Source organism: Lepisma saccharinum, chromosome 16 (genome assembly GCF_977018435.1).
Source record: "Lepisma saccharinum chromosome 16, izLepSacc3.1, whole genome shotgun sequence".
NCBI lineage: Eukaryota > Metazoa > Arthropoda > Insecta > Zygentoma > Lepismatidae > Lepisma > Lepisma saccharinum.
The window spans coordinates 15402522-15429121 of NC_139244.1; the positions used below are offsets into that span (position 1 = coordinate 15402522).

At 40.3% G+C, this 26600-nt stretch overlaps 1 protein-coding gene across 1 annotated transcript in view; it reads right to left on the reverse strand.

Moving 5' to 3' along the window:
• The window catches only part of LOC146000279 (uncharacterized), a 208957-nt gene that overhangs the window by 14624 nt on the left and 167733 nt on the right, over window positions 1-26600 (reverse strand). Inside the window, exons 8-11 of the mRNA XM_083137759.1 lie at window positions 26165-26262; window positions 22232-22432; window positions 20591-20766; window positions 19664-19876 (exon numbers count right to left, since the gene is read on the reverse strand). Coding sequence (XP_082993885.1) covers window positions 19664-19876; window positions 20591-20766; window positions 22232-22432; window positions 26165-26262 — 688 coding nt within the window. The remainder of the gene's footprint in view (window positions 1-19663; window positions 19877-20590; window positions 20767-22231; window positions 22433-26164; window positions 26263-26600) is intronic.

The following is a 26600-nucleotide window of genomic DNA, read 5'->3' on the forward strand; positions in this document are numbered from 1 at the left end:
CTTGGGGGCAACCCTGGGGGGTAAACGCGGCCGAGCGTGATGCTGATCGCATCATTCCAACTATGGCAGAGATCAAGAATATGTGGAGCTCTACACCTCCACATCACCTCATATGCCATATGCATAGCTACACGGGTATATTTACCTGATTTCTGAACTTCGGAAAGAAATAACTTGATTGTATTGACAATTATAAATTATGAAGGGCGTTACTCTTCATACATTACGCTGAATTATATTATTAAAAAACAATTTTGAAACTACAAAGTTACGCTCCAAATAGTGCTTTTTTACCTCGCATTCAAGATTGTCGGGTGTATTTCGGTATCATTTATGTATAAGAAAAGGACAACACTATATACATTCTCTATGTGAACGCACCATAACCCAGAGAATATTAGGTTTTCAGAAAACAATTTATACACAAAAATGTTGAAAAAAACTGTGTCACTAAAGGTATGCAGCAATTACAAATAATACTAAATATAATGCAAATATATTAAGAACAAGCTAATTAATGAAATCCTCTTTTTTCTTGTTACCACAATTCTATTGTATGTTCCATGGTTGTTTGCATGTTCATTTTTAAATGGTAAAGAAGTGAATATTCGTTTTGGATACATTGCATGTATAAGTTACCACGACATTTCACTTAATTATAAAGGGGGAATTAAATATTAAGTAATTTTTTAACCCCCATATTTGGTATGGGTTTCATAACTCCTACATGCTGTAAGTTATTATAGGAATAAGAACACCATAGTTTCAGAAGTTTCAAAAGTAGTAGATTTGCACATCAGTATCGACTTATAGCAGGTGGAGCAAAAGTCATCACCTGATTTTATTAAGCTACAGCTTGGGTTTTAAATTAAACAAAGTGGTTTCTTTTGTGTTAAACTTTTATTGATACTTGTAAATTTTCTGTCCTCAATTTTTAAAGATAAGTAGTGTATATTGGGCGCTTCAAAATAGTACTTAGTAGGTATCCTTTTTTTTTATCAATCGAATATCACTTTTTGACATACTTTGACAATTTTTTGTCCATGTTTTAGCGTTTAGCGATGTTTTAGTACAAATTTTCACTATACTCATTTTTTCCCCACTCGTACTTGGTAGGTATATCATGATGTTACGTGATACAACTTAACCTATCCTTTTTTTACGATTATTTAATTTTTTTATGATCCTAAGTGATATAACTTAACCTATCATTTTTTTTATTTATGCACTGTTTGAACGTCATTATTTGAGGATCATATTTTGTAGGTATCCTCTTTTTTTATCAATCGAATATCACTTTTTGACATACTTTGACAATTTTTTGTCGATGTTATAGCGTTTAGCGATGTTTTAGTACAAATTTTCACCGCACTCATTTTTTCCCCACTCGTACTTGGTAGGTATATCACGATCTTACGTGAAACAACTTAACCTATCTTTTTTTTTTACGATTTTTTAATTTTTTTTACGATCCTAAGTGATATAACTTAACCTATCATTTTTTTTATTTACGCACCGAACTAACCTACAGGGGGGACTCTGTTTGTTTTAATATTTCAGTATTATAAGGTTTTCACAAATTTTATATAACCTAAAATGTGTTGGATGTTGATTTTTAGTATGTGGCAATTTTTTATGAATTTAAAACTGTTCCGTCACCCTCTCGTTCTTCACGTCGTGGACGAAGGACTTCTCTGCAATCAGGATGACGCTGCATAGAGTATCGGCAGGCAGCGCGTCGTGGAACTCGCAAACATCCACTCTACAAAAATTCTACTATATGATCTTTCACTGGCTAAGCTAACCTACAAATAGGAATTGGCAGCACTGACTTATAAACCCACTGGGTCTTCTTGGCATGTTTTTTCATGATGTGTTGCCAGGCTATTGGGCATCTTGGCGTATACAATGTATATATTTTGAGAGGGGGGTTATAGCTTTTTATGCTGTACGAATACTAAAAACTTGACAGTGACAACCAACAGAGTAAATAAACCTACATGCAGAAACTAACAACACTAGTTTCTGACAGTGAATTTGAAATAAAATATTAAACAAAATACATGAGTAAGCACTGTGATTACAAATAATACCAGTGTTATGCCCCCCCCCCAACTCCAACTGGACAACTGGGGAAAATAATTGTACAACAATTTGTACCTAATTGTACAATACTTGTACCTAATTGTACAACATATACACAGACATAAAAAAGAGAGCCTTCTCGTAACTTACTTCATGCACAATTTATATGATTTTACAACTGTGAAAAGAAAGCATATGTGTTCTGTATGCACACATTCATTCTTATTTTTCGAAGTTGAATGGAAGCACGTGTTTTTTACGCTCTCGTAATACTGACCTTGCCCCAGTGATTTTAAATTGCTTCCATCCGGTTTTTTTTTTCTGTGCTATTTCCGCGTGCACGCAACATTCGCTTTCAATAGACAGAAAGGAGTGTTAGTATAGCAGGCTCTGAGTTTACAATTTATTAAATTAAACAATAATTTATGTAAGAATATACTTGTACTTACCGAACACAAAATAATAAAAGCACATGTGAATTTTTGCGTGTGTTCATGTTATATGACGACTGAGTAAAAAATAATGTTGGCTCCCCGAAAGATAAAAGTTCCTGGTTCGACATCAGATGCATGCAAATTTTATGTTTTGCTCTCCAAAATCTTGATTTTTATGTTTGTGCTATTTGTCATACAGCAGAGGAGAAGAGGGGAGAGGGGAGGGGAGGGGGTACTATTAGCGCCATCTATTAGCAAACAATAGAAATAAAAAAGTAGGGTCAAACTTTTTCAACACCCAAAAATTTTAAACGTCCTCGTTTAGTAATACGATCAGCAGAAGACGTTTGAAAGAGTACTCTTAGTCGAGAAAGCTAATTGCTAGGGCCCATATATTGCTAAAATGTTCTTTGATTTGCATATTTCACATACCGCCATATGTTGTTCTAGTTGACTTCTTCCAAAAAAATGCTAATTAGCGAGAGTTAATTAAGCCAGGCAAGTAAAAGAAGCAAATAGGGCAACATGTGGCGGCGTGGAAATATGATAAAATTCGAATTAAAATTGGAGGATATTTTGCATTTTTTTCCTATAATGTACAAAACATTTACCGTACATAATCTTTTCTATTTACAACAGTATAAAATAAGAGGAATGTGCGACAATATCCATATTAATTAGGAAGGTGTGTTGTATGCTAGGTTAGCTAATTGTGTCTTCTACAGCTTCACTCTATAGAGGAAAAATGAAAAAAGAGAGCTCTACAAAAACTAACGCTCTTGACAATATTGTACGCCCCGTGAAAATTATATATAAATAAGGCATAAGCGTATTATCTGCTTTCATGTCAGATTTTCCCGACCTGTGAGCTGTAGTGTTTAGGTGACAAGCGACGTGCTCAAATATAATACCGTTGACAATATTGTACGCCCCGTGAAAATTATATATAAATAAGGCATAAGCGTATTATCTGCTTTCATGTCAGATTTTCCCGACCTGTGAGCTGTAGTGTTTAGGTGACAAGCGACGTGCTCAAATATAATACCGTTGACAATATTGTACGCCCCGTGAAAATTATATATAAATAAGGCATAAGCGTATTATCTGCTTTCATGTCAGATTTTCCCGACCTGTGAGCTGTAGTGTTTAGGTGACAAGCGACGCGCTCAAATATAATACCGTTGACAATATTGTACGCCCCGTGAAAATTATATATAAATAAGGCATAAGCGTATTATCTGCTTTCATGTCAGATTTTACCGACTTGTGAGCTGTAGTGTTTAGGTGACAAGCGACGTGCTCAAATATAATACCGTTGACAATATTGTACGCCCCGTGAAAATTATATATAAATAAGGCATAAGCGTATTATCTGCTTTCATGTCAGATTTTCCCGACCTGTGAGCTGTAGTGTTTAGGTGACAAGCGACGCGCTCAAATATAATACCGTTGACAATATTGAACGCCCCGTGAAAATTATATATAAATAAGGCATAAGCGTATTATCTGCTTTCATGTCAGATTTTCCCGACCTGTGAGCTGTAGTGTTTAGGTGACAAGCGACGTGCTCAAATATAATACCGTTGACAATATTGTACGCCCCGTGAAAATTATATATAAATAAGGCATAAGCGTATTATCTGCTTTCATGTCAGATTTCCCGACCTGTGAGCTGTAGTGTTTAGGTGACAAGCGACGTGCTCAAATATAATACCGTTGACAATATTGTACGCCCCGTGAAAATTATATATAAATAAGGCATAAGCGTATTATCTGCTTTCATGTCAGATTTTCCCGACCTGTGAGCTGTAGTGTTTAGGTGACAAGCGACGCGCTCAAATATAATACCGTTGACAATATTGTACGCCCCGTGAAAATTATATATAAATAAGGCATAAGCGTATTATCTGCTTTCATGTCAGATTTTACCGACTTGTGAGCTGTAGTGTTTAGGTGACAAGCGGCTCGCTCAAATATAATACCGTTGACAATATTGAACGCCCCGTGAAAATTATATATAAATAAGGCATAAGCGTATTATCTGCTTTCATGTCAGATTTTACCGACCTGTGAGCTGTAGTGTTTAGGTGACAAGCGCCGCGCTCAAATATAATACCGTTGACAATATTGTACGCCCCGTGAAAATTATATATAAATAAGGCATAAGTGTATTATCTACTTTCATGTTAGATTTTACCGACCTGTGAGCTGTAGTGTTTAGGTGACAAGCGGCTCGCTCAAATATAATACCGTTGACAATATTGAACGCCCCGTGAAAATTATATATAAATAAGGCATAAGCGTATTATCTGCTTTCATGTTAGATTTTCCCGACCTGTGAGCTGTAGTGTTTAGGCGACAAGCGGCCCGCTCAAATATAATACCGTTGACAATATTGTACGCCCCGTGAAAATTATATATAAAATAACATACCTGAAAATTATATTCACAGTAGATTTATTTTTTGAGTTTTGTAATTACCCCAAGAAATTCTATATAAAATAACATACCTGAAAATTGTATTTACAGTAGATTGAATTCTTGAGTTTTTGTATTCGCACACAAGAAATTCTATATAAATAACATACCTGAAATTCTATTTACAGTAGATTGAATTTTTGAGTTTTGTAATCACTCCAAGAAATTCTATATAAAATAACATACCTGAAAATTGTGTCGCTATATACTAGACTTTTTGATTTCTGTGATTTTGGAGAAAGCAATGGCATCCACCACCAGTTTCAATCGTAAAAATGATAAAACTGAATGTGTTACTTGTGGGAAGCTAATCTCAAGGAACAATTTATCGGTACACAGGGCAAGATGTAGCGAAACAGGTTCGAGAATTAATCGTTCGTTACCTTCTAAGCCATGTGCTCGATGCGGAAAAATAATCAGCATTACAAATTTAAGTAAACATCTCAAAATTTGCAAACCATCGACCGAACAAGGAACATCGAAAAGGAAAATCGATAATTCAGAAACGGAAGCTTCCACTTCCAAGCAAATTAAATTATCTAATGAACGCAAACCAATTAGATCTGCATTTAACGACCAACTCCAGGATTTTTCAATTAAGTCAGAACCAGGTCGTGACATCCTTAGTTTCTTGGATGAAACGAAAACATCTGTACTAAATATTTTAAAAGATAAACTTGAAAACAACTCTATAAAAGTATACGTTGTTCTGTTTTCTGAATACAAGAAAGTTGATGGCACAACAAGTATTTTTTATCATCGTACAAAAAACCAGACTCTTTATTTGGCGGACGTCGAAAATTTGGACAACTTCTATTATAAAGTTTCCAACGAGCTGGTTAAGAAACATGACGATTTCGAGGCTAAAGGGTCGGGATGGTCTCTATGTGGAAGTCCTCACACGTTAACTGTTTACGTGAACCGATTCTCACCTCTTCGAGCTTCCAGCTACGTTCCTCTTCCACCGAACATTCAACACAAGAGGGCTGTGTTAAATATACAGAACAGCGATAACAAGTGTTTTCTCTGGTGTGTGTTGGCTGCACTGCATCCTGTTCATTGCAAAAATAATCCACAGTGGGTTGGACATTACAAACAATACGAGACCGACTTTCAAAGTGTAATGTCTGACATCGAATACCCGGTGACATTGTCGGATATAACAAAGTTCGAAAATTGTACAGGAAAACGCCTCGCTATTAATGTGTATTCCTTCACGTCAGATAAATATCTCGTGCACCCTGTCAGGATAAGCGATATCGACGATGACGATGCCTGTGTAATAAATCTCCTTCTAATTTCAAACGAGGATGTTCATCACTACACGCTAATTCGTTCACTATCACGTTTGGTCAGAAGTCAATCAACCAAGCATAAACATTGCATCGAAGTTTGCCCGAGATGCCTAACCACGTTCGACGATCGAAAACAACTCGATTATCGAAATTACACCGGACGTCAAATTGCTATCGAGAAACTTGCCGAACATAAAATTTATTGCGGCGACAACAGACCGGCTAGAATGTTGATGCCCGAAACGAACGAAGTCGAAGAATTCAAAATGCACAAGGCATTGTTGGAACATCCCGCAATCATCGTCGCAGATTTCGAGGCGTTCCTCAAACCACTCTCCTACTGCGAACCGGATCCCGAAATTTCCTCCACAACGCCGTACCAGCTTCATCAACCTAATAGTTTCGGCTATGTTGTTGTGCGACGTGATAAAATAAATGAAGCATATATATATCGCGGGCCAAATGTAATCGAACACTTCCTGGAAAAAATGGTGGAGGAGGTTGAGGTAATTGGTAGCGTACTGCTTACATCAAAACCGATGGCACCTTTAACTGAAAATGAACTTCAAAATTACAATTCCACTGAGGTGTGTCCGGTATGTGATCAAAGTTTCACTGATGAGAACAAAAAAATATTCCACCACGATCATTTCAGCGGAAACTACATAGGTGGAATTTGCAACACGTGCAATCTTAAAATCCAGAAACCTAAATTCATCCCCATATTCTTTCACAACGGAAGCGGATATGATTTTCACCACCTGGTGAGACATCTTGGCTACGATCCGAAACGTATAGGTGTCTTGGCCGAGAATGAAGAACGTTACATTAGTCTTAGCAAGCAAGTGTCGATTCCGGGAACGAAAAATACAATCGAGATGCGCTTCCTGGATTCGTATAGATTTCTCTCTGCAAGTCTGGATGCTTTAGCGAACAAACTCACCGACGATCAATTTAAAATAACTAGAGCTAGTTTTCCCAACGTAGACATAGAACTCGTTAGACGTAAAGGGGTTTATCCTTACGAATATGTTAGTGATGGTTCTAAATTTAACGACGACGCTCTTCCACTTCCAAGAGAATTTTACAGCAGACTCAGAGAGAAAGGAATCACGGACGAAGAATACCAACACGCGCAACTCATGTGGGAGAAATTAGAATGTAGGACACTCGGAGACTACCACGACGCATACTTAAAATTAGACGTGACGATACTCGCGGATGTTTTTCAAGCGTTCAGGAAAACGGCAACGAATATTTACAAATTAGATCCAGCGTATTTCTACAGTCTACCGGGATTAGCGTGGTCGGCAATGTTATTCCAGACAAAGGTCAAGCTGGAACTGATATCGGACGTTGACATGTTGCTATTCATCGAAAGAGGGATACGAGGTGGAATGGTGCAATGCGTACAGAGACATGCAAAAGCTAATAACGTACACATGAAAGAAGATTACGATTCAAATCGAGCATCGAATTACATCTTCTACGCCGACGTTAATAATCTCTACGGACATGCCATGGTTCAGAAACTTCCTTACGGGGGATTCGAATGGTTAGATCCCACTTCGATAGATATTATTCATTTCGACGATAGCGAGTGTGGTTTCTTCGCAGAGGTAGATCTCCAATTCTCCGACCACCTGCACGACACGTTTTCGGATTTGCCTCCGACTCCCGAAATCAAATGTCCACCCGACTCGGTTCAAGACAAGCTTTTGTTAACATTGGACCCTAAACAGAGATACGTTGTCCACTACAAGAATCTCCGGTTTTTGATTGCGAAGGGTGTTCAGATAGTGAATGTTAGACGAATACTAAAGTTTAAACATTCCACGTGGTTAAGACCTTACATAGAAATTAACACACAACATAGAACAGCTGCCACTTCCGATTTAGACAAGGACTTCTTTAAATTAATGAACAATGCGGTGTACGGAAAGACCATGGAGAATGTTAGAAAGCACGTAGACGTGAAATTAATTTCCGATAAGAATAAATGTCGGAAGTGGATAGCCGATCCTAGATTCAAGTCGAGAAAAATTTACAACGAGAATTTGGCACTTTTCAATCTACATATAAAATTGATGAAATTCAGAAAACCAATTTACGTTGGCGCAACGGTTCTCGACTTGTCGAAACTTTACATGTTCGAATTTCATTATGACGTGATGAAACCCTTCTACAATGATAAAATATCACTTTTGTACACGGACACCGACAGCTTCATTTACAGCATACAAACACCTAACCTATACGAAGACATAAAAAATCCTTCCATGCTTGAGTATTTCGATACTTCTGCGTACCCTCAACCCAACAGATTTGGAATTCCATCCCTCAACAAAAAAGTCCTAGGTAAACTGAAAGATGAATGTAACGGTGATATTATTGTCGAGTTCGCGGGTTTGCGTTCGAAGATGTATGCCATAAAAACAGAGAGTAGCGTCACGAAGAAAGCAAAAGGTGTGGGCAAAAATACGGTGGAGAACAAACTCACCTTCCACGATTACATCGATTGCCTCAAGACCAGGTCGTCGGTTCTAAGAGAAGAACAGCGCATCCAGAGCGTCAACCATATCATCACAACAAACAAAATTAGAAAAATTGCGCTGGATCCCGATGACGACAAGAGGTGCGTTCTCGAGTGTGGTATTCACACATTGCCGTGGGGACATCGTCGTTTAGAAATAAATAAGAATTGCGCACAGTGCAAATAATTAACACTCACCACCACACACAACAATTTTCACTAACTCAAGAAAAAAAACATTTTGTTACTGAGTAAAAAAAACACTTTGACTGTCATTACAAAATAAAACTTTGACCGTATCCTTAAATAACCAGCATGCCTATGAACTTGTTCGGTTTCAAAAAACAGATCATCATGGAAACCATACCAGATCATGAAGTCTTACCTTCCGTGTTACCTAAACTCAACGGTCTGTTGATCATTCACCTCAACAGCATTTGGACGAAACTGAATGACGATGTGGGCAAGATGTTTTACGTTTTTAATAACAATTTACATTTCTACGAAATTCCGATCGACGGGAAACTTCAAATCACCGTGAATCCGGAAAACGCAGGCGAAATCAAAATTTCTACCGGCAAGAACATTTTTCGAATCAAGCACGACAAGATGCTTTCTAACATTACGTACGATGTGTCTGCAGGAGATTATTTTTACATAGAACTCCTCGGAGATTACGACAAACTTATTCCTCTTTTTGTAGAATTACGAATCGTCTATCCTATTATAAATAACCGTTAACCAAAAATGCCTAACGACATTTTCGGCAACACCAAGCGTGTAGACCACGCAGAAGAGATTCTCATGTTGGACATTCGAGTTAAGAAGTTGAGGGCCGATTTGATCGCTTTGCAGGAGACCTTAAACAAAAGTTTAGAGTCGGAAATCGCTACGCTCCAAACGCAATGTCTCGACCCCATTCTGAAAATCGATTCCGAACTGAAAACGCTCATAAAAAATTATGTCGACGTACCTTCTTACGACAACGTTCAAAATATACAGTTGAGCGTGGATTCGCTTCAAAATGATTTGGCCAAATTACAGCAATTTCAATCGAAAAATGAAGATTTGGAAAAATTGAAACTCGAAATCGAAGAACGAACTTCCGCAATAGAAAAGAATTTCTCTGAACTTCAAACCGTCGTGAACGATATTGATGTAGAACGCTTGCATGTCGTTGTTTCCAAATTACAAGAAGAATTCACCAGCACGTTGGAAGAAATTAAATCCAAGTTGCAGACTTTGGAAGATACCATGACGAACCTACCATCGTCGGACGAACTGCAGGTCATCGGTAAAAGCGTCGCGAACATAAAAATTCAATTGGAGGCCTATCGAGATTTCGAACACATTCAAACCACCATCGCTACGCTTCAGGCGTCCTTGGAATTGATCAACGAAGAAATTAAAAATATTCACGCTGAAGCGAGAGCGTTGACGAGCATTCAAGACACGTTGAGCACGGTTCAGCAGAAGATCGAATATTTAGAAAATTTGAACGTCGAAACGAATCTCGCTCATTTTCATCACGTACTCGACAACATACAGGGTGACTTGGAATCGTTACGGACGAGCGTGCCTTCGAGCGAAGATTTGGAAAAATTGAAAACGGCGGTGACGGCACTATCCGATTCGGGCGACATTAAAAGTTCATTGAGCGATCTCGAGAGTAAAGTGGCCAATCTCCCCACCTCCAAAGAATTGCACGCTTTGAAAAGAAACATATCACGTATGCTGAAACGACTAGAAACGGAAACGGCGAACGTGGAACAGATTCGAGACGAAATTAGTTCGCTGGTGTCGACGCTGCCCACTTCCCAGAGCGTCGCCGACCTTCACACGCAGTTTACAGAGATGCGAAGCATCGTGAACGATCTTACCGAGAAGAGCTCGAAATTGAATCAAGTCGAGAACCTTCAGAGCATCGTCGTCAACATCAGAGATCAAGTTGGAGTGCTGGAATCCACGCAGGAATCGACGCAGGCCTCTTTCGGTGCCAAGTTGCAAGAACTCAACGAAAACTACAAGCAGTTGAACGTGGAAGTGAAAATCAAACCGTCGTTTTCTGCCGTAACGGATACCATAGTTGAGCATTTGCTGCCCATCGAAAATAAACTCGGACAAGTTCACAGTAACCTCGTTAGCGTCGACACTAAATTCGCTAAACTGCATTCTCTGCAAGCCATCGAAATCAACAGCGTACCCAATCAACAAAGAATCTCCACGTTCGTCGAAGGTAACAAACTGTACATGTTGCATCCTTATCATCCGTACTACAAGTTTCTCCTCGATGGCACGATTCAGATAAACGAATTTTCGTACTGGTCTCACGGCAGAAAAGCTAGCGTTCCCACCATGACTTTGATATCGAATCGTGGTGTCCAGAAAGCAGGAAACATTCCTCTGGCACGTTGGAACGAAACGCGCAACATATATGAAATACACGAAGACGAAGATCTCACCGTTTTCGACGTGAGTGCCGGCGATAAGCTGATCATTCAAAACACGAGCGAAGTGCCACCTTCTTTGAATCCCATCACGCTTGTGCTTCTCTTGAAACGTAATCTCTAAACAAAAAATGTCTAGGCAAGCCATCGTCGAAGAATTGCATAAACCTGCACGCCGCAACTACGAACGTTTGGCTGTGGTAACCAAGGGCATCGACGACCTCTGGCAAAGTGACCTCGTGGAGATGAGTAGCGGCAATTTGAAAAACGTACATAAATTGAACAAGGGCAACAAGTACCTCCTCACCGTCATAGACACGTTTTCGAAATTCGCATGGGCTCTACCTTTGAAGGCGAAAACGGGAACGTGCGTCACGGAAGCATTCAAATTAATTTTTCGCAAAAGCGGTGGCAGACGACCACGGTTTCTGCAAACGGACAATGGTAAAGAATTTTACAACGCCGTATTCCAAAAGTTTATTCAAAAACATGGCATTCGACATTATTCGACCTTCAGTCACATCAAAGCCAGCATCGTGGAAAGATTCAATCGAACCTTGAAAACACACATGTGGAAACGATTCACGCTTCGGGGAAATTACAAATGGGTCGACATCCTGCCGGAACTCGTCGACACCTATAATGATACGGTACACAGAACGATAGGCATGAAGCCAGTTGACGTTACCAAGTCTGACGAGCAGCATTTAATTTCTACAGTTTACTGTCCAAAGTACACACCCACGACAAAAAAAGCTAAATACAAAATTGGAGACCGGGTGAGGATCAGCAAATTCAAACGCACCTTCGAGAAGGGGTTCACAAAAAATTGGAGCACGGAACTTTTTACGGTGGTTCGAGTTTTACCCGGAAACCGATACACGTATATAATAAAAGATAGTAGCGGCGAGATTTTGAAAGGAAGATTTTACGAAGAGGAACTCTCTAAAACAAAACACCCCGACACGTACCTCATCGAGAAAGTATTGCGTAGGAAAGGTGACAAACTGTTTGTCAAATGGCTGGGACTTCCGGAAAAGAGTTGGATCGACGCGGACGAAGTGATCTTGTGAGTACGTGGAACGTGGTGAAGCGTCTACCGGATCCGGAAAGTCAAACGAAGTAAAAAGAACGGCGAGTTGCTTCCCGACAGCATCCGCTGTCTGATCGTAGGTCCTTCGGGGTGTGGGAAAACGACACTGCTCGTGGACAATTTTCTCCTCGCACCGAATTGGTTAGATTGGAAGAACAGGCACCTGTACGTGTTCTCGAAAAGTTTAGAGCAATCCAAATACCAGCAACTGATGAAACTGTACGATGGTCTGGACATTGCAACGTTTGCCTCGGAAATAAAACCACTCGACGATTGTCGTGAAAATTCAGTTGTTGTGTTCGACGACGCCATCCTGGAAAATCAAAATGAAATTCGCAACTTTTTCACGCAAGGTCGTCACAAAGGAATGGATTGCTTCTACCTAGCTCAAACGTTTTCCAAAATTCCAAAACAGTTAGTACGCGACAACGCTAATTTCATATGTTTGTTTCGTCAAGATCACACCAACCTCAAGCACGCGTACGATGACTACGTAGGCGGAGACATGAACTACAATCAATTTTCGGAACGCTGCTGCTCTACTTGCTGGAACGGTGACGATTTCGGATTCGCGACGATCGACATGACGAGGAAACCCAACGATGGAAAATACAGAAACAAAATCAACGACTTTCTAAACGTTGCAACGTTGTGAGAAACGACGTGTATAAATAACGTCATATCGAAACGAAAAATCGAAGACGAAAATCTCAAGCTTCGCGATTACCTCGCGAAACGCTTCAAAGGTTGGAAATCCGAGAATCGCGGATTCTACGAAGAGAAGAAACGTCAGGATCAACCCGTGATCGATGCCATCAGCGGTCTAGGTAAAGAAATTAAAAGTGTCACGGAACAAAATAAAAATTTGATTAATGAACTCGTACCGCTCGCAGCTAAAAGTTACGCCGTACCCACGCCCATTTCGAGCATTCCTTCGACGCCGTTCGAACTGAAGGATGCACCGGCACGACGTCGAGCTATTGGTAGCACGTCCTCGTCTTCGGATAAAATCGAGTTGGGGCCTTTGGCACGAGACTACCTGAGTACGGGGAAATTCGACAAGGATGAAGTGTTCGGATTGTATCCCAGCATGGAAACCAACGAAGGCGGCGGTGTGGTGTGGAAGATTGGGAAATCGAAGGTGACCTTCGAAGGCAACGACATTAAAGTCAATTTAGGCGACAAGGATAGTTGGACCAGGTATCCGGGTACGGTGGGACTGTGGGAACTCGTCGCCAAAAAGCAGCCGAAAGATTACACCGACGAAGATTACCAAAGTTACAAGGAAATTCTGATCATGACGGATGCCTTGTACCAGAACAACGACGCCTCGCAGAATAGGGTGAAATCGAGCAGCGGCGAGAAGTACAGGAATCTCATCAAACCGATTTGGAACCAGGTCAAAACGGGCAGCGGCGTCAAACGCTACAACACGTTACCCAAAGAATTCGTTTGGGTGGACGACGTTAGGAAACTCGTGGACCGATTGTTGGTGATAGCCGGCGAAGAGAATGCAGGCAATCGTAATTTCTACAACGAGAAGGTTGGCATCGTGGACATGATCAGCACGAAACTTTCCAACTTCATCGTGAACGACGACAAGGGCATAGGTTACCTGATCAAAATCATCAACACGCTGCCTCCGAAATTCTGGAACGTGGCCGAAGGAAAGGGACTCGTAAACGACATCATCAACAAGTTACCTTTCGAGATGCATCTACCGGGCTACCAGTACTGCGGACCGGGTACCAAACTCGAGAAAAGATTGGAGAGAGGAGACAAGGGTGTGAATCCGTTGGACGCGGCATGCAAAGATCACGACATCGCCTACAACACCACGCAGACGAATCTGGACGCACGTCACGAAGCAGACAGAAAGTTAGAGCACGCAGCTTTCGAAAGATTCGTGAGCAGAGACGCATCGTTGGGTGAACGGGTCGCCGCACTAGGCACCACCATCGCCATGAACACGAAACAAAAATTGGGGTGGGGTATATAAATAACATACCGTAAAAAAAAAAACTTGATATATAAATAACACACATCGTAAAAAAATAATCTTCGGTATATATAAATAACACACATCGTGAAAAAAAAGCAATTAAATTTCTCTCTAACACTCTGACAACTGAAAAAATGAGCGATCTCCAAGCATTAAAACAAATGCTAAATTTGTCAGTCGAGTATGTAAAAATTCAGGAATTGGAAGTCGACAAACCTTACGATAACTTCCGGTTCAATCGTTTCTACCCAGTATGGTCCCAAGGTACGCCTGTTGCTCAACGCACAATACAGTCTATTTTTACCAGATCGATACGCTAACATGTTATCCGACGAGAAGCTATGTATTTTAATCGAGAACAAAACTCGAATCGTGTACAAGGGGACAAAGGAACTTCTTGGCAAGAAAACGAAGCACGTAATAGAATTTGTGTAACGACTGCGAGGCCTTGAAAATATATAAATAACATACCGTAAAAAACTACACAAGAAAAAATCTCAGAATATATATATAAATAACATACCGTGAAAATAACACATAGAGCATCAACATGAAGCCCAAGGGTGTCGTGTACCAGATACCATACTCCAATCTTAAAAATCTAGGTGCCCTCGATGGGTTACTCACCAAGAAACAACGCGAGAAGAAACGTTCTTGCTTGTCGAAAGGACACGGAATGAAATTACTTCTCAGCACACCTCAATTGAAAAGATTGCAGCGTTCGCGGAAACAGCAAAAGGTCGGAGGTTTCATATTCAGCATCCCGGCCATCCTGGCAGCATTGGGGGCCGTTGGAAGTTTGGCCGGCGGAAGTGCCGCCATCGCGAAAACCGTCATCGACTCGAAGAAGAACAAAGCGGAATTGGAAGAACAGAAACGTCACAACCTGGCCATGGAGAAGAAGGGGAAGGGCGTGATGAAAAAATTTTAAAAAAAGAAACAGAAGCACTCACCAACCGAGACATTGAATCTCTGATCGGACCGTTACGAATCAAACACTTCAGAGGAGTTTTCATGTCCGACTCGTTACCTTCAAGCGTTAAAAAAAGAGAATGCGGTGTAGTCAACTTGGACGATCAAGAAAATCCAGGCACGCATTGGATATGTTACCACAAAAATGACAATAACAAAGCATTCGTTTTCGATTCTTTCGGAGGTGTTCCACCTACAAATTTAATTCATTATCTGAAAACGAACAAAACCTCTATATACTACAACGACGAACGCATTCAAAATTTCGGAGACGTGAACTGCGGTCATCTCTGCCTCTCCGTGCTCGCGTTTCTCTCTAAAATAAATAACCCTACGATCGAGGATTTCCAGAAAGCATTGTGGAACCTCAAACAGCATCACTAGGATGGGCGTGTTCCATCTCACGAGCGAATCTTCAATCTTGAAACTCACGCTGCACGACGACATCGTCTATCCTAAATCCGTGGCTCTGCGTGCATTCTACAGCATGTACCTCATACCTAATGTTACGCAGCACAACAACAAAATTAGCGTCGGAAGCGAACACATCGTCGTCACGCCAGGACAATACAATCTTTCCACTTTGCAAGCTCAGTTACCCAAAGGCACGTACCTTTCTCAAAATTCGGTCACGCACAGAGTGGAAATCCTATCCGCTACGGAGACCGTGGACCTGGGCACCATGGGAGAACTTTTAGGTTTCGAGAACGACACCAAACTCGAAGCTGGCATCAAGCACGTGGCAACCAACATTCCTAAATTCTTGGCCATAGAGACTCTGAACGTACACTGTAACGTGGCCGAAGGTATGATCACGAAATCTTCGGACGGATTACTGGGAAGTCACAAGCAGACGGGAATCATAGCCACTTTCAAACCAAGTTCTGAGTTCATGGAACCGATCATCTACACGCCCTCTTCGCCGATCTATTTTCCAGTATGTCGCAACCGCATAGACGACATAGAGTTGGTGGTGACGAACGAGAAAGGAGACGTGGTGGATTTCGCAGGTGCCACTACAACGGCCATCGTGGAGATCAACGTATAATAAATAACCATACATGTAAAATGGAGCAAATCGAAAGTTACGAATTGCAATCTTTCCCTCCCAACCGTCGCACGTTCGCCAATCTCAACGAGGCAAACAGGGAGATCGAATACGACGTGGACGTAGGCGACGGGTTTATTCATCCTCACAGAGCGGACCTCTACCTTCAATTCGACGTGGTGAAGAAAGAAAGCGGAGACGCGTTTCCCGCAGCAGCAAACTTGATACTCGTGGACAACTTCGTGCCTCACCTGTTCTCGCAGGTGGAGGTGAGGAAACACAACACTGTCATCGACAGAATAGATTATCCAGGCATCACGTCGACGGCAGTGGGAACGTTGAAATTATCCAAAACGGACGCAGCGTACTACCAGGCCGGGGGATTCGAAGCCGGAACCAAAATATCGACGAAAAGTCACACGGTGCTCTTTCCCATGCGTCTGCTGCCTGGTTTCTTCTCGGATTACAAGGAGATCATGTGGAAGGGAGGACTGAGGATCACGTTTCGAAGAGCGGCCAACGACAACGACGCACTGATGCGATACGCTACTTTGGGTCCGGACGGCACCACGCTGATAGCCAACACTTTACCCGAAGCGGCGAAATGCCTCATCCGAAGCATGGAATTGAGAATGCCGGTGGTGGAATACGAAACAAACTACGCCCTCAAGTACAAAGCGGAGATCTTGAAAAATCCGCAGGTGCCAATTCACTTTCACGGTTACCAGTGCGTGCAGAAAATGGCGTCGGGAAGTCACATGGAATTCGACGTGACGACGCAGTTCAACAACATACAGTTCGACATGCCAGATTTCGTCGTAGTGCTTTTTCAGACCGCGAGGGACAAGAATCAGGAAAAAGATTCTAGCAAGTTCGACGACTGCAAGATCAAGAACGTTTATCTGAAGAACGGTAGGAACGAAGTGTTCCCGCGCGAGAATTACAACCTCGACGTGACCAAAAACGATTACCTCAAACTTTACGAAGCTTACACGGCTTACAAACGCGTGACCGAGGGAAGCGTGGACATGTACTACACGCCCAGCGAATTCAAAGCACGGAGACCCATGACCGTCATCAACACATCTAAGAGAAGGCAGGTGGTGGTCAACGATCGCACAAACATCAAGATCGTCTGCGAGTTCCACGACGCGCTGCCTGCCGATACTCTATGCAGCGTCATCCTGATTGCAGAGAAGTCCTTCGTCCACGACGTGAAGAACGAGAGGGTGACGGAACAGTTTTAAATTCATAAAAAATTGCCACATACTAAAAATCAACATCCAACACATTTTAGGTTATATAAAATTTGTGAAAACCTTATAATACTGAAATATTAAAACAAACAGAGTCCCCCCTGTAGGTTAGTTCGGTGCGTAAATAAAAAAAATGATAGGTTAAGTTATATCACTTAGGATCGTAAAAAAAATTAAAAAATCGTAAAAAAAAAGATAGGTTAAGTTGTATCACGTAAGATCGTGATATACCTACCAAGTACGAGTGGGGAAAAAATGAGTGCGGTGAAAATTTGTACTAAAACATCGCTAAACGCTATAACATCGACAAAAAATTGTCAAAGTATGTCAAAAAGTGATATTCGATTGATAAAAAAAGAGGATACCTACAAAATATGATCCTCAAATAATGACGTTCAAACAGTGCATAAATAAAAAAAATGATAGGTTAAGTTATATCACTTAGGATCATAAAAAAATTAAATAATCGTAAAAAAAGGATAGGTTAAGTTGTATCACGTAACATCATGATATACCTACCAAGTACGAGTGGGGAAAAAATGAGTATAGTGAAAATTTGTACTAAAACATCGCTAAACGCTAAAACATGGACAAAAAATTGTCAAAGTATGTCAAAAAGTGATATTCGATTGATAAAAAAAAAGGATACCTACTAAGTACTATTTTGAAGCGCCCAATATACACTACTAAGATAACATCCAATAAATGACCACCATTCAAATTAATGCAAATTTGGGCTCTTTTTATTGCGTTTTCCATGGTGTTGGAAATCTGCGGGGAATTGTTTTCAATTTCATGCTGAATATTGTTATTACTGTAACGTCTCTGGCTTATTCACATAAACCAATGACTTCAAATATCCCCAAAGGAAAAAAGTGTGGAGCTGGCAAATCGGGAGACCTGGCCGGCCATGGCAAATCACCAAAACGGGATATTACTCTGCCCGGAAAAGTGTCACGCAAAATTGTCACAATTTTTCCACGTTCTTGTGGGGTATACTTATTCATTCTTGCACCCGATAAATTTCGTGAGTATCTTCTATTTAACTGACAAAACACTACTGATATAAACTAGATGTCAAAATAAAGGTGAGTTCAAATAGGATGATGACTTTTGTGCCACCCTTTATATCGGCTGTGTATTAATCGCTTATCTGGCAAACACTAAATATGATACGGATATTACACTCATTTACAATGTAACGAGGACGAAAAACAATTGTAGGGCATACTGGCTGCCTTTTGAACTGGTAGCTGATCTTAGGAGCTATTTCTGTCTTCCAATCAACTTCGTGGATGTGTGTGATTCTCAGTTACGTTCAGTGTAGTCAGAGGCGTCTCGTGAACGCATGCGGTGCATGCTGCGCATGCGTCAATTCTGAGAAAAAGGACAGCTTGCTCTGCGACGACATTAATGAGCATTTCTACATTCAAATTTCTTCATATAGGAGAAGTATTTATTTTACACGAGAGCGCTGAAGTAAGCTTATATTACATTTCTTGGATCTGAAGTGAAAGAAAGTAATCATTCTTTTTCCACAATTGACGCATGCGTCACTTCAGATCCAAGAAATATAATTTAAGCTTAGTTCAGCGCTTTCGTGTAAAATAAATACTTCTCCTATATGAAGACATTAGAATGTAGAAACGCTCATGAATGTCGTCGCAGAGCAAGCTGTCCTTTTCCCCACAATTGACGCATGCGTTCACGAGACGCGTCTGAGTGTAGTTCTAGGAACAACATCGGCTCTCCTGACTCATCGTTGCTGTGTTTGCACGTTACAAGAAACTAGAATTAACCAAGGCCCTTCGACTGTCATTTTCCTCAGGGCTCGCGAGGATTCACTCGTAGCAGGGCTCCGTAGCAACCCTCGCGTTTACAACCGCACGAGGGAGGATACTATGCAGTAGGTTTGGCAACATGCAATATGTGCGAATCTCGTGTGCCCGGTACCGCGCGCGGCGTTCGGCACCTTGGAACAATAAAATTACAAATATCAGCCGAGGACGTGAGGACTTGCCTGCAAAACAAAAGACTGAGGACCCTTGTAGTGTTGAGTTGATCCGACGACGAAGAGTTCCGCCAAGTCTTCCGGTTTCTCTCCTCCAGCTTCCTCGTTGTTGTGCCACTTGCTCACCCAGTCTCTCGTCAGTTCCTTCGCTCTGGATTCGTTCTCCCGCAAAAGGTCCAGCAGGACGTTTCCATTGGGACCGTAGTTGGACAAAGATCCGTTCTGCAGTGAGAAAAAAAGTTGGCTTAATTTAATCCATTTTTCAATGAGAGGACAGAAAGAAATCAAATCAATTTTACCGACAATTTGAGTAGATACAGATAACAATATTGTCGACCTCCGTGGCACACCTTTCGGCTTTGGCATGGGTGTTCTTTGTGAATGTCTCTTCATCAATTTCGTCCTATTATAGCTCATCCTTATCTTCGAAATTAGCCAAAAGTGGCAGAGAAGCGGCGATAATTAACAAGAATCATCAATCAATCGCTTTTCAATCGCGAACATGATAAAGAGTGATGATGTGATGAAATTGATGAAGGGATACTTCACGCAGAACGGGATTCGAACCCGGGATCTCTAGCGTTGTACCGTGCTGTGATAACCGCTCTGCCCCGGAGGTAGGTTAAAAAGTGGCAGAAAGAGACGCTGAATAACAAGAATAAAATCAAAGCAAAATTTATTTTCTTCGCATTATTGGTCATGAAATACATGGTGGTATCAGTTATTCATACCTTTGAATATTCATCTCACGGTTAATTCGTAGTAACAACTATTCCGATCAGATGAACAATTACATTTTCTTTAGGAAGCCTCGTGTGAGAATTAGTTAAAATTTAGTTCTATACTGTTCACGACGTATTCGTGATGTACAAATGAAACAAGGAATTCTTTATGGGGCAATAAACATGAAATCATTCCACAAATTTTGATACTTACAATCTGTATAGCTGCCAGCATGTTCCTGAGCCTCGTGACTTCATCCCGTAACTCTCTGATTATCCTGACGTTTGGGTCCTCGTTGACTATTGGCTGGTTTACGATGCATTTCGTCCTCTTGGCGTACCGCAGCGTGTTCAGGGTCTCGTTGTAGCAGGAACTTGAAGGGGAAATAGCTGACAGGGAAATAATAAAATTAACAAACAATAACTGAAGTTGAGGGAATGAAGACATTGTACAATTTATAAGAGAGAGTTACAAAAATATAATCCTTCCTGTCAGTAAGTCATTTCATTAACCAATCATGGCTAGTAGGGTTTATTTGACCATTACAGGAAGAAACTACTTTTTTTACATTAAATTGACTCAATATACGTATAAAGACAAGTCACTATTTACAACTATACACAGATCAATTACGAAGCATCCTTTCTAAGACACTTCCCGCACTACCTTTCACAACATACAAGTAGATATAGCATCTTGGTAATAAGCCCTGTATAACTGTTTGTTTGTTAGTTTGAATTATTGTTTTAAGTCCACTTTATACGCCATCAGGGAGACCGAGTTGCTTTTGATCGTTTTAATATATGCAAAAGATAAAATGATATGAAATGGTCGGCCATGTCCTAACCTCACTATGTCGACGTGTGTTGAAGAAATAAAATGTTTTGAGAGGCTCTTTAAAAAAATAACTTTAGTGTTGAATAAATTGTAATGTTGGATATATTTATTATTCTCAATTTTTTAAAAAAAGTCATGAATCATCAAGGGTATGCGGGTTTGAATCATGTCATCACTGCACTAAAAGAAATCAATGAGTCATTGCTTGGAGAAAATTTGAAATATTTGTTCACCGAAAAGAAAGGAAGAGGAGTTAAAACTTTTCTTCTGTCAGCGCCTTAAATTCAGGGTCAGGAAACGCCACATTGGTTGTTCGAATGGCAGATGTGCATGAATCTTGCACGTAGGAATAATGTTGAAATGATAAATAAAGCAATACCACACTGAACTTTGCGGATTTGTAACTGATATCCGTATTTCAAATTTTCCGATATCCGTTTCGGATGTAACGGATAATTCGGATATCTGAATAATCCGTATATCCGGGTTATCAGAATATCAGGATAGAAAATTTTACGAATTTGATCATCATCCCTAGTTCGATTTCCACCACACAATTCTCATCGTCGCGATTAGCCAAAAGTGGAAGAAAAGCGACGTAAAGTAATGAATCACTGAACTTTGAAGTTGTGGGGACCTTATATCATTAGGTGTACGGCTACCAATATATTAATGGGCAAAATAACTCCACTATTTTGCCGGCCCCCGTGACGGAGTGGCTTGCACAGCGCGCTACGATGCCAGGGGCCCCGGGTTCGAATCCCAGCATGGGCATGGATGTTTGTGAGTGTCCATTCATCAATTTCATCATATCATCACTCATCCCCATCTTTGCAAATTAGCCAAAAGTGGCACAAAAGGCAAAGTAAAATAAAGGAAATCAATCAATCAACACCACTATTTTCCTCAAAAGTCACGTGGTTTTGTTTATATTAACTTCGTTCCTACAGTGAATACAGAATAGATGTGCTTTGCGTGACAGAGCTTATGCGTTGAAGTTTCCAGCAAGTCACTTACTTGCAATCATGACGGTCTTGGAGTTCCCGCCGAGGGAGTCCTTGAGGAGCCAGGTGAGGACGGAGTCCCTGTAGGGCACGAAGGGTTGCCAGGAGCGGCGAGGGGACGTCGAGGGCGAACTCCCGCAGGAAGTCGTTCCCGACAGGCTCTGCGTCGATCCCGTCAGGCTGTTAAGGCTCCCCTCTGTCACGGAACGCTCAGCTGAAATACAAACACTTGTATGAGCAATCTGTTTTACAGACAATTTTACCAGAAGATACAATTATTGACAATTTTACCAGAAGAAGTAAGTATTGACAATTTTACCAGAAGAAGTAAGTATTGACAATTTAACCAGAAGAAGTAAGTATTGACAATTTAACCAGAAGAAGCAAGTATTGACAATTTTACCAGAAGAAGCAAGTATTGACAATTTTACCAGAAGAAGCAGTTAAGTCCCAGGAACGTAGACGTAACTGTAAGGCAATTGTCTGAAGCACAACACTACATGGATTCTAAACATGAACAGTGGAGGAAGTTAAAAGGACAAGACTGGAAGCCTTTGAAATGTGATGCTACAGGAGAATGTTGAAGATTGAGTTGAAAACAGAGTGACAAACCAAAAAAATGCCTTGCGAGGTGCACAAAAAAAAACAACAAAAAAAAAAACTGGAAAAATTGATGGCCATATTCTGAGTAATTGAAGGAAGAATATATGTGAAAAAAGCACATCGTTTACCTAGGACTGATTATAGCAAAACAAATTGTTAAAGGTGTAAATTGAAAAAGCTATACAGAAATGAAGACAGCCGAAAGCAAGAATAAATGTATCAATGCACCATAGTAAGAAGACTATACTATATAGTTTAGTTCCAGAAAAGGTATGTGGCCATCATATTTCCCTTCGTTGTTCCCACTTCTTGTATGGACACCCATGTGGACATGCGGTGACCACATGCCTCTTCACGCCTTATCAAGGATATGAGGAAGGTCCTAGTTTCTTTAAATTTGTCCATAACTGTAAAATAGTATCACGGGCATCCTTTCGTAAATACTAAGAGAAGGGAAACAAAAAGAAAAATGAGGGAAAATATGAAGGGACCAAGAAATAATAGGACTCCATCACTCCAACCACAGGTAAAGCACTAGAGAAGAAAGTACCACCATGTGTTTTTTTATCGTATCTTCTGCTCATTGGTAAATAGAGACGGCACTGGACTATGGCCGACTTGATAGCGATCTCACCACCGAAGATTCCGAGTTTGTGTCACGGCCTGGGCATGGATTTCTGGTGCTCCCTCCATTAGTTTATCGATTCATCACTCATCTTCATAGGAAAACAGAAAGAGAGTACACCCACTCTCTAGCATTCTTAAACCAGAAGGTTTATGGCTGCAACAACACAAGCCTTCCATCTGTCCCTATCCTGGACAAGATCAATCCAATCTTTTCCATCCTTACCAATTTCCTTTAGGTCCATCTCATCGTTATCCCTTCATCTTCATCTTGGCCTTCCTACAGGTCTCTCACCATCAGGGTTCCCAACAAGAATCTTGTAAACTCTTCTCTCATGTCTTCTTGATTTAATTTAATTATTCTAATAATATCTGGACATGAATACATGTTATGTAGTTCTAAATTATGTAACGTTCTCCATTCACCTGTCTCCTCATCCCTTTTAGGTCCAAATATATTTTTATATTTTTAGGTCCAAAAATAATTTTATTTTCAAATATTCTTAATTTATGCTCCTCTTTTAATGTAATGGACGAAGTTTCAAAAAGGGAGTACATTGGACAATTTTAGCTATGTTCATAATTTTAGTTATGTTCATAATTTTTTTATGATTGTACTGACATGTAGACACCTCGTAGAATCAGAAAGTTTTCTATTGCTACCTTTCGTAGCATGATCAAAACAAAATACATCAAGTTGTGTGCAAAAATGCTAATTGGCTCGCTGATACCTACAGACCTTGGAATATACTTTGTATGTACGACTATAATACAAACTTTGTCAAGTGTATCCTGTCCATTATGAAACTCCGCAAAACACAATTGTATGGTGGGTTGCATATCTATACAGAAAACAAACCCGTGGCGCAACAGCCCTTGGGGGCCAAGGCCTACCTATCCACTGTCGGCCTCAATTCCACATGCCTCAGCAAAGGTAAGCGATCTCACTGTAAATGCAAACAAATGTATCACAAGAAGTGGCATGGGATGTAGTCAGGATAGAAGCAAAATGATTACAGCAATGGCGAAGGAAGCCTCTATAAGTATTCTTGTGGATATTTAAACAAAGAAGTAAGGAAGTGTTTTGTGTGGAGTGTAGCATTGTACAGCGCAGAAACATGGAGGCTACGAAGGAGTAAGAAAAAGCGGCTAGAAATTATACATAGGTGGTTATGGTGAAGAATAGAGAGTGTGAAATAGACTAACAAAGTAAGAAATGAAACATTGCTGATAGAATTGATGAAGTAAGTAGTAATGCTGGATGTGAGCAATAAATTAAACAGAAATCAATTGGGAAGTGGCTAAGAAGAAAGTGTCTGATAATAGGTGTGCTTGAAGCAATGTCTCGTGAAGCGCAATGGGCAGTGAACAATGGATGAAATGCTTACAGTTCGTTACCACCAACACTTCCTCTAAAATTTAATGATTTTGGTAGTTTTATAAAGCTTTAATCCTAGTTGACAGCAGATATGTTATTGTCCTGTACTGACGTAGTGGTTTGTAGAAAGTAGAGGGCTTAATGTATCCGTCCTTTGCCAAAATAACAAACAATCTATTAATATATACTACACGATAGCCGTGACCTAAAAAAAAAAGAATGTGAGAAAAATATTATTTTCACCTCTGCAGATGGAATGAGGTATACGAATATCCACGGAATCAGGAAATGATCTCGTGCAATAATAATTATACATATAACGATAATAATAATTATTATCTGATTATTATCAGATATTATTATCCTTTCCTGATTCCGTGGATATTCGTATACCTCATTCCATCTGCAGAGGTGAAAATAATATTTTTCTCACATTCTTTTTTTTTTTTAGGTCACGGCTATCGTGTAGTATATATTAATAGATTGTTTGTTATTTTGGCAAAGGACGGATACATTAAGCCCTCTACTTTCTACAAACCACTACGTCAGTACAGGACAATAACATATCTGCTGTCAACTAGGATCAAAGCTCTATAAAACTACCAAAATCATTAAATTTTTATAATCAATATCCAATAAGTGATCACGCTACCCACTTTATAGGTTAAACTCGTTGTTTGAAAGAGGTTCTTATACACACACACACACACACACACACACACACACACATATATATATATATATATATATATATATATATATATATATATATATATATATGTAATGTACATATCGAGGAAGGTTGTGTTTGTTGTTTGTTTGAGTTGCTGTTTTAAGTCCACTTTATGCACAGTGAGGCTAATCGGAACTGGACCTACAGTTTAAAGTGGGATCCTCCACCGGGTATCGAACCCGGGACCCCTTGATTACAAGGAAAAGACGCTACCACTGCGCCATGGGGGAGGCCCCCGAGGAAAGTTGAATCATTTAACTCTCTATGCCCTTCTGATACATGGGTAGTTATATTTTTCTTTCGGATTTGGCCATTCCTGAGAGCTTGATCAACCTCACTGATGAACACACTTGGATTAAGAGAGGGGGCTCCATATCATGGCCTTCATCTTCAAAAATAACTAAAAGCCTCGACTGCGGGAAAAAAATGCTTTGAAAATGGCTACAAAATGTGGTACACATATTTTAAAGAAATATATAATATATAACTAACGATCTGTCAAAACTTGTCCTAAAACTTATAACTGATATTGTATGTAGGCCTCATGATGTTAGCTTAGGGTCTCCACACATATAAATTCGGTCCCCGGGTACCAGAATGACACTCACCTAATGACGAGATGACCGTCCCAAGAGTGACGAGGGACTTGTTGATGTTGGCACCTTCCTTCAGCCGCTCCTTGCATTGTTCCTGGTTTGCTCTTTCACTGGGAACGGAAGAAATTGAACAGTGAATAGAAGAAGCATGCAACTTAAAATTCTAATCCATATCAGATAGTAAATCATAAATGATTCTCGAGCACTCCAGTGGAGTTAGCCGTATAATAGTTTTGTGTGTTCCGTTTATATTTTAAGGTTTTGTACGAGTCAATAATAATAATAATAATAATTTCATATTTACTTTTGAATTCAGCAAATGATGATATCGTCTTCCCCCAAGCAAAAACCTTAATTTGTACAGTGGTAAGCTTATTGAAAATACACCAGCTCCAGAACGAATGCTAATAACCAAGTACACCACGCGCACACACATTTCCTTCCTGTT